Source organism: Chelonia mydas, chromosome 3 (assembly GCF_015237465.2).
Source record: "Chelonia mydas isolate rCheMyd1 chromosome 3, rCheMyd1.pri.v2, whole genome shotgun sequence".
Taxonomy (NCBI): Eukaryota; Metazoa; Chordata; order Testudines; family Cheloniidae; genus Chelonia; species Chelonia mydas.
This window is the reverse complement of record NC_057851.1, coordinates 55,822,155-55,838,872: the sequence shown is the minus strand read 5'-3', so window position 1 is coordinate 55,838,872 and position 16,718 is coordinate 55,822,155. Positions and strand designations below refer to the sequence as shown.

General features: G+C 40.4%; 1 protein-coding gene across 1 annotated transcript in view; it reads right to left on the bottom strand.

Annotated features, from left to right (window-relative positions):
* Positions 1-16,718, bottom strand: part of KCNQ5 (potassium voltage-gated channel subfamily Q member 5) — a 533,682-nt gene that overhangs the window by 68,495 nt on the left and 448,469 nt on the right. Inside the window, exons 4-5 of the mRNA XM_037894324.2 lie at positions 5,777-5,952; positions 4,373-4,498 (exon numbers count right to left, since the gene is read on the bottom strand). Coding sequence (XP_037750252.1) covers positions 4,373-4,498; positions 5,777-5,952 — 302 coding nt within the window. The remainder of the gene's footprint in view (positions 1-4,372; positions 4,499-5,776; positions 5,953-16,718) is intronic.

Sequence of the window (16,718 nt, the reverse complement as noted above, 5' to 3'; positions counted from 1 at the left end):
CTTGCGATTAGTGAAAAGCTTGAACAAAAAGAACTATTTTACTTAATGTTCTAATATGGCCAAGTTCAGGCTTAGACAGTTGTCTGGCAGAAGTGAATTTCCAAGGAAAATGCCTGCTATTCTCTCAAAGGTCACTCTTGGGAAAGGTGGCAAAAGCAGTGCAGCTCAATGCAGTGGTCATCACTGGGCAAAGGTGGTGAAATAGTTTCCTAAGTAAATGGGATGTAAGCTATTTAGGGCTCGTAGATAGTAAGCAGTACCTAGACTGTTTCCATTGTTGAGGACAAAGCCCAGGTGTGATGTCTTAGAGAAAGGCAGGCTAGCTAAAAAGGAGGCAGTCATTCACTACACTAGCTGAAATAAATTTGCTCTAATAAATTTGTTAGTCTCTAAGGTGCCACAAGTACTCCTGTTCTTTTTGCAGATACAGACTAACAGGGCTGCTACTCTGAAACCTGAAATATTCAAGTGGCTGTCAAGGCTAGCCTCTGGGAGAGTGACCCATAGTAATGTTAGCATGCCTGTGATGGGGTCTACCTCCAAAAGGAATGGCTTCTTGGCCTGACAAATGACTGTTGCCATGTGGGAAGCCAGGAGCAGCTACGAGGCTTCTAACCCATTTTGACAAAAGCTCTGCAGATGTCTTCCACTGACAGAATGATTACTGACTTTGCTAATTCCTCAAAGTGCTTCCCCCTGCCAATCAGCATCAACCTCTTTTTTCAACACTGAGCTAAATCAACTGGCTTTCATCAATTTTCCTGTCTCTGCCAGAAACTGGAGAATGAGGAGATGTCTCCAGTAGGGCTGTGGAAAAGGAGATGTCGGATTTAGTGTTGTCTGCATGTTAATGACATTGTAGGGTAACCATCTTCCCAAAAAGTTAGATAAACTTTGAGCCCTATGAATCTTCACACCTGAAAGCCCACTGGAGAGAAAAGCAATCACTCAGCACAGAATTTATCTGAAGAAAAGACAGGACCATATTAAAGCAAGAGTCCCAAGGATAGGAGTTCCTTTCTGTTTAATTAACATTCCGATAGTTTGTTCTTTAATTAGATGCATTTATACGTTCCTTAATAAATAATTCCCTTTTGAATCTCCACATACTATGAGGTTAATTGAAAGAATTAAATTTGTTCAAGTTCTGATAGTGTTGAATGAGAAACTTATCATCAGTATTTCATATCCATTGTAATAATATCATCCACGATTAATTCATTTGGTATTCACATAGTTGTTGCAGATATTTCATTATTCTATTGTAATTACAATGTACTATTAGAAAAGGAAAAGTCAATATAACTGAGAGAAACTCTGAAAAGATGCCAGCTATACAAGTATCTTTTTTACACCATAATAAATTATGTTTTCAGGTAAAACAAATGACTATATATGATAATTGCAAAAAGCACACACTTTTGTAGAGCACTGAAGTGCTAAGGGCTTGAATAACAAATATTTAAGCCAAGGAATGCTCCCTCTTCCTGTTCCCACATTATATATGGTCTATTAAAATAATTATTTTATTTAATTAATTTGCCATCCTCTCCAAGTATTCTTGCTATTGGAGCCCTGCATGGCACCCATTGATCTTGTTGGTATGCAGTGTTGTTGTAGCCACGCTGGTCCCAGGATATTAGAGAAACTAGGTGGGTAAGGTCCTGAAGTCCTGAAGAAGAGCTCTACGTAGTTCAAAAGCTTGTCTCTCTCACCAACAGAAGTTGGTCCAATAAAAGATATTACCTCACCCACCTTGCTTCTCTATTAATTTGGTTGGCATACATAAACCAGAACTGTGGGAGCTCCAGCCATAAAAAAATACACATTGATGGCATTTATGTTATGTTAGAGTTGCAGATTGGAAATCTAGATGTATTTAAACTAACAGATCATATCCTGCCTTTGATTTCAGTGAAAAACTCCCATTGACTTCAATAAGAGTATCACACATGGAATGATGGCAGGATATGGCCCTTAGATAATTTGATTGAATGAGTGTGCCCAGTGTCAATTAATTACAGCATACTGGGTATGACGAGAAGGCATTATGAGTGTTTCTAGAAGCCTGGAACTTCAGAGGATGATTCATGGCTAGTCCCCCCTTTTTTTTAAACGGGAACATAACAAAACCATTCTGGGACTTGATGTATACAGTGGAATGTAAATTAGAATAATTGTTGCAAATAAACAAATCAATGAGACTAAGGGTTGACGCCCCCTAGAATGCCATGTGATCTGACCTTTTCAAAATCTGCATGTCGGTTATTCTGGCAATCAAAACAAGCAAGACTACATTTCCCACATACTGTTTTACAGATAATACAGAAATTATCATTATTAAGAAGGAAACAACAAAAATAATGAATTAGGGGGATATGCTGATTTTCAGTAATTTTATGCCCCTGAATATATTAAGAATTTAAATGTATTCAGGTTAATTAAAGAGTAAAAAAAATTGTTTTCAGGTTTTTGATTATAATTTGTTTTTCTGTTGATAGCAAGAAAAAATTCCTGTTTTCTCAGTTTGCACAAATTATCTGACCTATGAGTCACACATTTTCGTTTTCACTGTATGCAAAGTATTTTAAGCCACCATTTTATAAAATGATTGCTCCCTAGCAGGGCTTTTCCTTCTAAAATATCAAGAAGGGGAGAAGCAAATTATAAAATTAAGCTCTTGTTCATGCAATCAGATCTGCTTGGACCTGTGGATTTGACTACAGGGTCAAGGCCTGACTCTGTCAAAGCCCCACTGTTCAACTACGAACTTGATCCTGCTATTGTGAAGCAGTCAAAACTCTTACTGACTTCAGGCCAGTCTGCTCTCAGTTACATTGCAGTAAACCCAGAGCAATTTACATTAGTGTAACTGAGAGCAGAGTTTGATATGATGGTTTAACTTTAAGTCAATTGGACTCTTACCTGCATTAGGATTAAAGGATCAATTATTAAATATTTTATGAGACATTTTTTCTTGACATTTTAAAACAAGTCTCATCAGGCAAAATACTTCTGTATTTTTTATAACTGTTGCTGTGCAACCAACAGATACTTTGGGTTCTGCATGTTCCCAGCTCACAATTCTACTCACTGATCGTTCAAAAATACAACCCTTACGGAGGAAGGGTAACCTATGGCCTAAGAATGAGTGAACTGGTTCAAATAAAAAGGTTTGTGAAACCTACCTTTCACCCAAAAAGTAAACAAACCCCCAAATGCACATTCTTTTTGGGTTCAGAAGTGTCTGGGAGTTTATTTTGTTTTTCGTTGTTTCTCTAAGCAAGTTCAGGTTTTGACTAGTCTGTGAGTCGAAGTACAAGAAAGACTTGGGTCCGGTTGAGCTCCTGTCAGCGCAACATCTGAGGTGGGGAAGTTACCTTTTTAGTCCTCTGATCATGGAGCATGCCAGAGGCTGGTTCAGCCCCCCAGACTTCCCTTAGTCAGCCTAAGCGATGCTCTAAGTTATAAAAAGAAAAGGAGTACTTGTGGCACCTTTGAGACTAACCAATTTATTTGAGCATTAACTTTCGTGAGCTACAGCTCACTTCATCGGATGCATTCAGTGAAAAATAAGTTATGCATTCTGTGGAAAATAAGCTCTAAAGTTATGTTGACACTAATGGCACCACTGACTGGCTGGGATTGCTGGAGCACAAGGTGTCCTACTATGGGAATAGGAGTGCTGCTTTATCCCCTGGAGGGGGATACACCAAAAGGAGGTGAATAAGCAGCTTCCCTATTAGGGCAGCCTTCCAGTTGTCTGAGCAGAACAGTGCAGTTGAGCATGGACCAAGGATCTATCTCACTATTTGCATAGTATTTCTATTCCCACTGAAAACAGAAAAACTCAGAATCTTGTGAGAAAGTTTGTTCTGGTGAGATTTTTAACCAGATTTCAAGATCAAAAAGGAGAAATCTGAATAAACGTCAAACATCTAGGACTGATTCTCCATTTTCTTATACCATGTATAGTTACTTAATCCCCAGTTTGGCAAAGCATTTAAGCACATGATTACTTTTAAGCACGTGAATAATCCTATCCCTTTCAGCGAAGCACACAAGCATGTTCTCAAGTCCCATGGACTTCAACAATGCAGCTGCACTGAAGTTTGAAGTTAAGCCTGTGCTTAAAGGTCTTGCTGAATCAGGGCTTTACATCTGTGTAAAGCGGGTGTAAAAATGCTACCAAATTAGGATATAAGGGTAGCATTCACACTCATTTTTTCACAGATGCACATGCCCATTCAAGACACAAGCACTAGGATACTCAGGACCACTATAAGTTTATATCTTTTAATACGTGCATTCATGTAATACAAAATATTCGACAGTATTGGTTAAATAGTTCAAATGATCATTCTATACTTACTGTGCCCCACCAGAGAGCATCTGCATACGTAGAAAACTGAGTATTTGCATCTTTTTCCACCAGATAGACAAGGAAAGAGGAAAAGATGAGTACTAAAAATCCTATGTACCAGGCTGTGATTAATTCCTAGATAAAAGAAAATAAATATCAACCTGTATTAAAAAGATTAAACATAGAGTGGAGTGGCATTTGAAGAAAAAATAATTAAACAGTCCATATTCTTTTGGCATTTTAGCAGTTAAAAATCAAAAGCTTCTCAGTTCACATAAATTGTCTCCAAACAATGGGTAGAAGTAGAAGTGATTGGGAATTTTTCAGCCGAATGTTGGAAAATGCTGATTCATCAAAAAGGTTTCTCGGGTCCAGGACGGGGAAAGCGCTAACACAGAACAGCCAATAGACTTGTGATTAGGGCACTTACCTGGGATGTGGGAGCCCGAGGCTGAAGCTCCTGCTCAGTGTGATTTGGAGGAGAGACTTGAAGCTGGGTGTCCCACATCCCAGGTGAGGGCCCCAACCAGTGGGCTACGGTGTCTTTCTTTCTCAGTCTTTCCTGTTGGAGCTGTTTCACTTAGTATAAATCATTTAATATTTGTTGTGCCAGAGGGATATTTTTCTTTCATTTACACTATCTCTTTCTGAAGAGCTCACGCCTGGGATTGCATCAACAAACTGACTTCATGGTCATTAACTATACTACATGGACCTCAAAGTTGTAAACAAGTATAGAGCTCAGGAGCTTTGTCTAAATGAAGGGAGTATGCAATGAAATGGCTAATGTGTCTACTTACCCCTTCCCTCTGCTAGCTAGTCACATATTCTGACATTTTTTCAAATATGCTACTCACTATCTAGTGATTGGCACCCAGAGATTATATGCTTTAATGCTACTGCAGCTAATTAGAGATTCTCTTTTACCTTATGTGGTAATGTCTTGTATTTTGGAGCCAAATATCCACTACAGGGCTATTCTATTGTGGGGTGGATCTCTTTCTCTCTTCTCTCTCTCATGTTTTTTCGCCAAAGGTTTTGAAAGGCTTCATTTTCATTCCAGTGTGGAATCTCATATTTTTTCATGAAAAAGAATTCTTGTTCTCTGGCCAGCCTGAACACTGGGCCTGATTTCCCAGTTCAGTTTGACACTTGTGTAACTCCATTGATTTCAATGGAATTACACCAGCATCCAACTGGTGGTGAATCAGGGCCAATATTTTTAGCATATTTTCAAAAACCTGAATGAACATGAAAAGATGTATTTTTGATAACGCATTACATAGCCAACATTACTTTAGGAAGTTTTAGGTATTCACTGGAATCTTATAGATATATGAGGTGATGTTGATTCATAGAGTTTTGTTGAATCCGACTGAAGAATTAAATGAAATGAACTGCCATGACAGTTACCTTGCTATGTGCATAAACTACTGAACCTAATAATTTCCAAGTCCCTCCTCTTCGGTCCATGCGCACCATTCGAAGGATCTGTAGGAAACGAAGACTTCTCAGTGCTGATGTTGCAAAAATGTTACCCTGAGTTTTTGCAGAAACAACTGCTATTGAAGCGATGAGAACAATGGTGTCTGAAAGAAATACATTACAGAATATATTAATGTACATAAAGCGATCATGAACATAGATGTACATATGCTGAGTGAAGGGAGTTGTGCATAAAGAGGAGTCCTTACTCCTATTCAATTCCCTGGGAATTTTGTCTGAGATAGGACTGTGGGATCAAGACTAGAGTCTAAAAAGTGAATAGAGACCATTCAGGATGAAAATCATTAGCTACATTAGAAATGTTAAAAACATATACTGATAAGGCAGGCAGTACTGAAGGAACTAGTCGCCTTGTGGAAGGTATTTTCAAGCCCAATGTGTAAAACTGTATAAATCATTTGATGGTTTAAAACTGCAGTACTACTTTCCCCCATAGCAACATTCCTATGAAAAGGCATTAAAAAAACCAGTAACAGAAAACAAAACCCTCTCAGTTACATGAGTCAAACGGAAGTATGTAGACTTATAAATATACATTTTATTTTCCTATGTGTGCGAATACTATGTGATGCAATTGTGCAGTAATGAGCTTCTGGATACAAGCTTCCCTTATATACATTTTCCTGGGGGAAAAACAGAAATAAACTTGGTTGCATAAATGCCCTCCTAAGCATTCATTTAGCTGGCAGTCTGGAAAGTTCCAGCACTCTGAGTGTTAATACTTTGCATGAGAGTTTGTTTCTTCACAACAAACATTTAAAATTTTTTGTTAAGTGCAGCGTGCTTGTTTATAACTCTTGGAGCCAGTGCCATGCTTAGGAGAGGATGAGGAGAAGAAACACTGTTCAAGCAGAGACAGCTAGATGCATTATGGCCTGCAGTAGCTATGAGTAGTATGGAATAGAAAGGGGTAATTTTAAATTGTTGTATTCCAAGAAATTTTATTTAAAAAATTACTAAAAATATTTACCCCAGAAAAACAAGAAACGGGAGACTAGCTCTTACTTATTGCTTCTCTTGTCACCAAATCAGGGCTATGACTTCCACTGTTCTAGGCTATGTCTATACTATGAGCTAGGGATGTGATTCCCCTGTTTGCATACACATATTCACACTAGCTCTCATTGAGCTAGTGCAGTTGCAGTGGTAGCAGCCGCGGAGGCACATCAGAACCACCCCTCCCCGGAGTGACAGAAGTGACACCGACATACGCGACACTGCTTCTGCCGCTCGCGGAGGTGGTTTTATTAGGCTGAAGGGAGAGCTCTCTTCCGTCGGCACAGAGCGTCTTCACCAGATGCACTGCAGCGGCTCAGCTCTATTGGTATCGCTGCAGCGTGGTATGTACAGACTTGGCCTTAGGTAACTTCCTCTCACTAATTCATGTTGAAGTCTTACGGAGGTTTTCCTTGGGTTGGTTTCTTCCTGAGCCTTCTCTGGTTTTCTTAGCTCTCTGTAGTAGTTTGCCTATAGAGATGGGCAGGATAAACTGATGAGTGCTGTGTGTTCGTTGAGCAGAGCAGCAGGGAGTATGTGTGTGAGGGGAGCTTACTTGAGAGTTTTTTATGCTCTTCTCCTTCCTAGTTCCATGAAGTTACAAGAAAACACACCTCTTTCAGGCTTTTTTAAATTCAAGTTGATTGCTGTCCTTCTTTCACTGGCTCAGTATCATTGTGGGTTGTCTTTAGGTGCCTCTTCATCTTTAGAATATGCAGTTTGTTCATTCACATATGTGTTGGAGTTTTAATTCTTTCTTGATGATTGCATTTCTTGTGTCTTTGTGGCAGAAGATTCTCAGAACATCTCTAAAGTTAGAGTTTTAACTCCTTCTTTTTATTCAATATATTTCTGAGATATTTCTTTAGTTTTACTAGACTTCAACAGGAAATGAAATTCTGTTTTCAAAAACACTAAACATTCTTGTTCTTTATAGAAAGTTTTTTAGTTCTCAAAACCATCTTTTTAAAATTAAGTCATTCTTAAAGAGAGTCTTCAGCTTAAATACAGGTTTCAGAGTAGCAGCCGTGTTAGTCTGTATTCGCAAAAAGAAAAGGAGTACTTGTGTTAGAAACTAACCAATTTATTTGAGCATAAGCTTTCGTGAGCTACAGCTCACTTCATCGGATTGAGCTGTAGTTCACGAAAGCTTATGCTCAAATAAATTGGTTAGTCTCTAAGGTGCCACAAGTACTCCTTTTCTTTCAGCTTAAATAGTTATTAAAGAAGGTGTTGATTCTACATGGTAATTTTTGGAAAGATGATTCTTGTCTTCCTGATTTGGATGAGGGAATTGCTTGAGCACTGCCAGTAAAAAATGAATTCCCCAATAAATATAAATATTATATCCCTAAATGGCTTCTTAAATTAGTAATAAGTTTAGCAAGCTCAGTAGATTCAATGTTGGTACATAAAGCATTTTATCTTTTACATAGCAGTGACATTAGGAAATTATATTAGGAGCTTTGCATTAACCTGACATATTTGCAAGTAAGCATTTCACAAAGGTATTTGCCATTTCAACGTTTAAGAAACAAAACGTTTAAAACATTTCCAGCTAACATGTTTTCCTGGAGTTTCAAAGACACAAGCAGAGGTTATTTGGGGGGGCGGGGAAAGGGGAGGAAATGTGTGTGTGGGGAGGTGGTATAGCCCACCTTAACACCTGGATTTATTGCTCTGATAACACATTCCTACATTCCTTTTTGAGGTCCCCGCATAAGGAACATCCTCACATATTCTTTTTTTTGCACACAGTCAGGTTTCTTCCAAAAACATGAATGTTTTACATGGCTTGTTTTCTTGAGATAAGGATTACATTTGTCCCACACTGGTATCTTATATAAAGGACTAACAAATTTATCGGATGCATTCAGTGAACTGTCCACTGAATGTATCCAATGAAGTGAGCTGTAGCTCACGAAAGCTTATGCTCAAATAAATTGGTTAGTCTCAAAGGTGCCCACAAGTACTCCTTTTCTTTTTGCGAATACTCTGAAACCTGGCCTAGATAAGACACTCTTTTGGTTTGTTTGTCTATTGACCCACACTCCTTAAAGTTACAATCTGTTTGTTATAGCAATTAAACTTCTATTAGATATTTTGTACAAAGTAAAAATTTCAAAAACCAACACATCTTTAAACACAGCACAAAAGAAAACAGAGTAAAAATTAAAGTAAGGTAAAGTTTAAAATGCATCTTTCTGGAGTTTGTATAACACTCTTTGGGGTAATCAACATGGTTTTATGGCTAAGAAGGGGTTATCTTCCTTGCATTTGCTCGTCCTTGGGAGATAGAAAGTAGAAACCTCCTGCAATTTCTTTAATCAGCCTGAACATTTTGTAACATAATTAACTAAAACATACACAGGTTTTGTTATATTCTCAAGCACCCTGGCTATAACATAGTTGTAGCTATATCTTAATAATCCTCACTAAAGGTACAAACACGTTTGCAATGACCTAATATTTTTAAAAAGTGATAATTTTATAACTATCATTTCTCTGTTGGTATTGATATTGAGGTCTCTCCACCAGAGGAAGGAACAGTACCTTCAGCAACATTGGGGCAGTTATACGCACCAGTGGCCCTTGCTACTTGTTTGTAAACAGTGTAGCTTGTACTCCCCCAAGCACAGCCTAGCAGCTCTTGTGTGGAGGGGTGAGCTTAGCCATGGTCACTCCATCACCTCATCTGGACATGACCCACAGGACATTGAGCAATGCTGCTAGCAGTAGCAGTAGCTCCCTTGTGGGAAGGGAGCACAAGGCAGCAGTATAAGGACTGCTTTCTGTGCAGCTGTCAGCAATAGACTATCAGTGCTCTGTCTATCTGAAGTACCCATATAACTCCCTTCAGGATGGAATCTAGCCTTATAGTCTTTAATGTTTATAGTTAGTCTCACAATACCTCTGTGAAATAGTGAAATGCTATTAGCCCCATGTTGCAAATGGGGAACTGAGACATAGAGAGACTAAGTGACTTGCCAAAGGCCGAAGTTCCTAGTAGAGTAGGGGATTGAAGCCATGTCTCCCCGGTGCTAGCTTAGTGTCCTAACCACTGGAGACCATCCTTCCCCTGATCCAGCCAACTCCCCCTTCCTTGCACCCCATTCCCTAATGCACCTGATCTGAAGCTGCCATAATTTGGTCCAGAGTATTTTGGCGTGGAACAGATAATTAAATGGTGAAAATGCAGTGAGCTATACGGCACTGACAGGAAAGAGGGGAGTTTAAAAATATTAAAAACACAGCTCCCAATAGGATTTGAACTCTGTATTGTACCTTTAAAGCATAAGGCAGACCCTATGTTACACAGACATTAGTTCACAGCCATGGGAATTTAGAAGTGTTATGATTGGCCAGAAGACATAGCCTGCATTAATTTAATACAGTCAAAATATACCTCAGGCCAGATTTTGCATTCTTTACTCAGGGAAAGCTAATGATTCTGGGAAGAAGAGACACAAAAGTGTGTGTCAGATTCAGAGCATTCTCCCCTTTACTTTCTGACCCAACAGAAGGCCCTCCCTGGTGGGGTCTGCAGATGAAAGGAATGGCTCCTATCAAGGGCATCATTCCCCAACTCCATAGGGATTCTCAGATTAAATTTATGTATAGGAATGTATGAATTCCATGCCAGGTCAAACAAGGAGTCTGTTTACCCCATATCCTATCTTTGCCTGTGGCCAGTACCAGATGCTTCAGAGGAAGGAGTAAGAAACCCATAGTGGATAATTATGGAATAACGTGCCCATTGGGGAAGTTTCTTTCTCATCCCCCATTCACTTAGTGGCTGGCTTGTGCTATGAGGGTTTATATCCCTTCTGAAAAACATAAGGGTTTATGTGCCTTAAAAGAGGTTTTTTTATTTTTTTTGTAGATTATCTAATTGCAGATGTTCTCACGTATGGAATACCGATTTTTAAAAACCCTACTAAATTCTTTCCATCAGTGCCATCTTGTGGCAATGAATTCCACAGATTAATTATGACAGGTTTCAGAGTAGCAGCCGTGTTAGTCTGTATTCTCAAAAAGAAAAGGAGTACTTGTGGCACCTTAGAGACTATCAAATTTATCTGAGCATAAGCTTTCGTGAGCAACAGCTCACTTCCTCGGATGCATTCAGTGGAAAATACAGTGGGGAGATTTATATACATAGAGAACATGAAACAATGGGTGTTACCATACACACTGTAACCAGAGTGCTCACTTAAGGTGAGCTATTACCAGCAGGAGAGCGGGGGGGGGGGGGGGGGAGGAGGAGGGGGGAACTTTTGTAGTGATAATCAAGATGGGCCAGTTGGGAGGTGGAGGGGGGAATAAACATGGGGAAATAGTTTTACTTTGTGTAATGACCCATCCACTTCCAGTCTCTATTCAAGCCTAAGTTAATTGTATCCAGTTTGCAAATTAATTCCAATTCAGCAGTCTCTCATTGGAGTCTGTTTTGGAAGTTTTTTTGTTGTAATATTCCCACTTTTAGGTCTGTAATCGAGTGACCAAAGAGACTGAAGTGTTCTCAAACTGGTTTTTGAATGTTATAATTCTTGACGTCTGATTTGTGTCCATTTATTCTTTTACGTAGAGACTGTCCAGTTTGACCAATGTACATGGCAGAAGGGCATTGCTGGCACATGATGGCATATATCACAATGGTAGATGTGCAGGTGAACGAGCCTCTGATAGTGTGGCTGATGTGATTAGGCCCTATGATGGTGTCCGCTGAATAGATATGTGGACACAGTTGGCAACGGGCTTTGTTGCAAGGATAGGTTCCTGGGTTAGTGGTTCTGTGGTGTGGTTGCTGGTGAGTATTTGCTTCAGGTTGGGGGGCTGTCTGTAAGCAAGGACTGGCCTGTCTCCCAAGATCTGTGAGAGTGATGGGTCGTCCTCCAGGATAGGTTGTAGATCCTTGATGATGCGTTGGAGGGGTTTTAGTTGGGGGCTGAAGGTGATGGCTAGTGGCGTTCTGTTATTTTCTTTGTTGGGCCTGTCCTGTAGTAGGTGACTTCTGGGTACTCTTCTGGCGCTGTCAATCTGGCAATCAGGGGACACCATCATAGGGCCTAATCACATCAGCCACGCTATCAGAGGCTCGTTCACCTGTACATCTACCAATGTAATATATGCCATCATGTGCCAGGCTGAGTTTGATGCTGTACTGCAGGAGCATCTAAGAAGAGTTACCACCCAAGAAATGTACACACACCACTACCTTGGAAAAACAATTCAAAATGAGATCATACAGTTACTGGCAACAAAAGTCAAACAGAAGATTGTGGCAGATCTGAAGTCAGCAAGATATAACTTTGTTATTCTGGGATCGGTCCTGCTTTGAGAAGGGGGTTGGACTAGATGACCTCCTGAGGTCCCTTCCAACCCTGATATTCTATGATTTTATGCACAACTGACATCAGCCATATGGAACAAATGACTTTAATGGTGCGTTTTGTAACAACAGTAGAACCTAGTGAAAATGTCCCTGCAATGGTGACTGTCAGAGAGCATTTTCTAGAATTTATTGACATTGATGATAGTACAGGAGCTGGTATGACAAATGTGCTTCTTAAAAAGCTGGAAGATACGGGAATTGCGATAGCTGACATGAGAGGTCAGGGCTACGATAATGGTGCCAACATGAGAGGAAAGAAAAGAGGAGTGCAGACACGGATCCGAGAGTTAAACCCTCAAGCTTTTTTTGTCCCATGCAGTTCTCATTCATTGAACTTGGTGGTCAGTGATGCAGCATCAGCTTCTAGTGAGGCTGCTGAATTTTTTAATGTAATTCTAATCATCTATGTATTTTTCTCTGCACCAACTCATCGATGGCAAATTTTGAAGCAACATCTGGGAACATCCTCTCTGACACTGAACCCACTGAGTGTCACACGATGGGACAGTCGAATGAAGGCGATAAAGCCTATCAAACACCAAACTGGGAAGATAGATGATGCCATAGTTGCCATTATGGAGGATAATGCTATGACAGGAACTGTTTGTGGGAGAACAGTGGCAGAGGGAAATGGAATCACCAGAAACATACATAACTTCAAATTTCTGTGTGGCTTAGTGTTGTGGCATGACATACTGTTTGAAATAAATGTTGTAAACAAAAAACTTCAAGGTGTTGACCTTGATATATCTGGAGCAATGGAACAGCTGGACAAAGCAAAGTCATACCTACAGTCTTACCGGTCAGATGAGGGATTTCAAAACATTCTGAAGAGTGCACAGAAGTTGGCAGAGAAACTTCACACTGAAGCTATTTTCCCACCCATTCAAGAATACAAGAGTCACCAAAGAAGAAGACATTTTGATTACAAGGCATGGGATAATCCCATAAGAGACCTCAAACAACAATTCAAAGTTCAATTCTTTAACTGGGTGCTAGACTGTACAATACAGTCAGGAGAGCTGGCTGTATTTTAAAGAAGCCTTGTTGAGGACACAGGAACAAACCATCCCAATGTGCAGAAAGAACAGCAAATATGACAGGCGACCAGCTTGGCTTAACAGAGAAATCTTCAGTGAGCTTAAACACAAAAAGGAAGCTTACAAGAAGTGGAAACTTGGACAGATGACTAGGGAGGAGTATAAAAATATTGCTTGAGCATGCAGGGGTGTAATCAGGAAGGCCAAAACACAGAGTTGCAGCTAGCAAGGGATGTGAAACATAACAAGAAGGGTTTCTATATGTATGCTAGTAATAAGAAGGTCAGGAAAAGTGTGGGACCCTTTCTGAATGGGGAAGGCAACCTAGTGACAGATGATGTGGAAAAAGCTGAAGTACTCAATGCTTTTTTTTGTCTCCGTTTTCACAGACAAGGTCAGCTCCCAGACTGTTGCACTGGGCAGCACAGTATGGGGAGGAGATGAGCAGCCCTCAGTGGTGAAAGAACAGGTTAAGGACTATTTAGAAAAGCTGGACATGCACAAGCCCATGGGTCCGGATCTAATGCATCAGAGGGTGCCGAGGGAGTTGGCTGATGTGATTGCAGAGCCATTGGCCATAATCTTTGAAAACTCGTGGTGATCAGGGGAGGTCCTGGACCACAGGAAAAGCCAAATGTAGTGCCCATCTTTAAAAAAGGGAAGAAGGAGAATCCAGGGAACTACAGACTGGTCAGCCTCACCTCAGTCCCTGAAAAAATCATGGAGCAGGTCCTTAAGGAAGTCATTTTGAAGCACTTGGAAGGTGATCAGGAACAGACAACATGGATTCACCAAGGGCAAGTCATGCCTGATTAACCTGATTGCCTTCTATGATGAGATAACTGGCTCTTTGGATATGGGGAAAGCGGTGGATGTGATATATCTTGACTTTAGCAAAGCTTTTGATACGGGCTCCCCCAGTATTCTTGCCTGTAAGTTAAAAAAGTATGGATTGGATGAATGGTCTATAAGGTGGATAGAAAGCTGGCTAATCATTAGGCTCAACTGGTAGTGATCAATGGCTCGATGTCTAGTTGGCAGCTGCTGTCAAGCGGAGTGCCCCAGGGATTGGTTCTGGGGCCAGTTTTGTTGAACATTTTCATTAATGATCTGGATAATGGGATGGATTGCACCCTCAGCAAGTTTGCGGATGACACTAAGATTGGGAGAGAGGTAGATATGCTGGAGAGTAGGGAAAGGCTCCAGAGTGACCTAGACAAATTGGAGGATTGGGCTAAAAGAAATCTGGGGAGGTTCAACAAGGGCAAGTGCAGAGTCCTGCACTTAGGACAGAAGAATCCCATGCACTGCTACAGGCTGGGGACTGACTGGCTAAGCAGCAGTTCTGCAGGAAAGGACCTGGGGATTACAGTGGACGGGAAGCTGGATATGAGTCAACAGCGCGCCCTTGTTGCCAAGAAGGCTAACGGCATATTGGGCTGCATTAGTAGGAGCACTGCCCGCAGATCAGGGGAAGTGATTATTCCCCTCTGTTTGGCACTGGTGAGGCCACATCTGGAGTATTGCATCGAGTTTGGCTCCCACTAGAGAAAGGATGTGGACAAACTGGAGAGCCCAGTGGAAGGCAGCGAAAATGATTAGGGGGCTGGGGCACATGACTTACAAGGAGAGGCTGAGGGAACTGGGCTTATTTACTTTGAAGAAGAGAAGAGTGACGGGGGATTTGATAGCAGCCTTCAACTATCTGAAGCGGGGTTCCAAAGAGGATGGAGCTAGGCTGTTCTCAGTGGTGACAGATGACAGAACAAGAAGCAATGGTCTCAAGTTGCAGTGCGGGAGGTCTAGGTTGGATATTAGGAAAAACTATTTCACGAGGAGGGTGGTGAAGCACTGGAATGGGTTACCTAAGGAGGTGGTGGAATCTCCATCCTTACAGGTTTTTAAGGCCCAGCTTGACTAAGCCCTGGCTGGGATGATTTAGTTGGGATTGGTGCTGCTTTGGGCAGGGCGTTGGACTAGATGACCTCCTGAGGTCTCTTCCAACCCTAATATTCTATGATTCTATGAAATGGCATAGAAATAGGTAAAATTATGAATAATAATCTCATTGTAATTCTGGGCAGGACAGTCAGATTTCAGTGAAATTAAATTCAAAATGAGCAACCAAATTGAAAACAGTGAGTAAATTCATACACAATTTGTCTTTTATTAGATCACATTCATGTACAAATTTCACTATGGGCATTTCTGCCATGAGAAGTCTCCATTATTACTTTGTCTAAAGACTGAGGCCATGTCTACACACAGATTTAACGTAAAGTGTGATTTTCAACCTACAGAGTTATACAGGTGAAAAAGGCTGTGTAGCCACTCCTATTTCAGTTTCACGAGGCTTAGTTTAGCCAAGGGCGTGGTCTACACTGAAAAGTTACAGCGGCATTGCTACATCAGTCAGGGGTGTGAAAAAACATGCACCGTTGATGCACATAATTATGTCGAGAAAACCCCCAGTATAGATGCAATTGTGTCGATGGAAGAATGCAACATAGTTAACGTCATTCAGGGAGGTTGTATTGGCGTTCCTACACCGAAAGGAAAAACTCCTGTTGGTATAGGCTGTGTCTACACTAGGGCCCTTTGCCGACATAGCTAGGTTGTATAGTCTCTGTAGCATAGACATACACTCGATTAAGTTAATCAGGAACAGGTTTCAGAAATAAGTCAAATTAAAGTGAAATAAGAGTGTCCACACAGCCTTTTGCACTGGTTTAATTATCTCACCTTAAAAAAAAATCACACCTTACGTTAACCTAGTACAATTTTATCATGTAGTCAAGATCTTAGTAGAACCCTTAAAACCTAAAGGCCTCATTCTCCACTCTCTTAACTTCAGTTTTGTACTCACGTCACTCCACTATTCCCATTTAAATAAGAGAAGTAATATTTTCTTGAATTGTTTTTTGTGTTCCACCTGGATTTTTTCTTCTTAAAAGATTTAACAAAGTTCTGCCAAGTTTTTCCTCCTATTCTCAGTGGTGAAACTTAGATCAGAAGGAAAAAAACAGATAGAGGGTTGCCTTGTGTCTTTTCGCTAGTTGCTTTAGGGATTATGGGTGAAATCCCAGCTCCTTTGAAGTCAATGGCAAAATTCCCATTTACTTCAATGGAGCTAAGATTTATCCTTACATCTTGCTCTGAAATACCAGAAAGGGTTGTAATTATATTGCTCCCTGGTTTACTATTAGGTACTTCCATTCTCTATAGTAACTACAGTTAACGTTTTACATAGATGGTATCCTTTATCTGCTTCCAGGAGTTTTTTTCACAAGGTTTCATTCCAGCCAATATCCTGCATATGTATTTGTTTATCCAAAACTTCAAGATGCCCCTCAAATATGATGATGGGATTAGCCAGCTTTTTAGAAAATGTTCCCATTTTACTTTCCCTGCACGTATT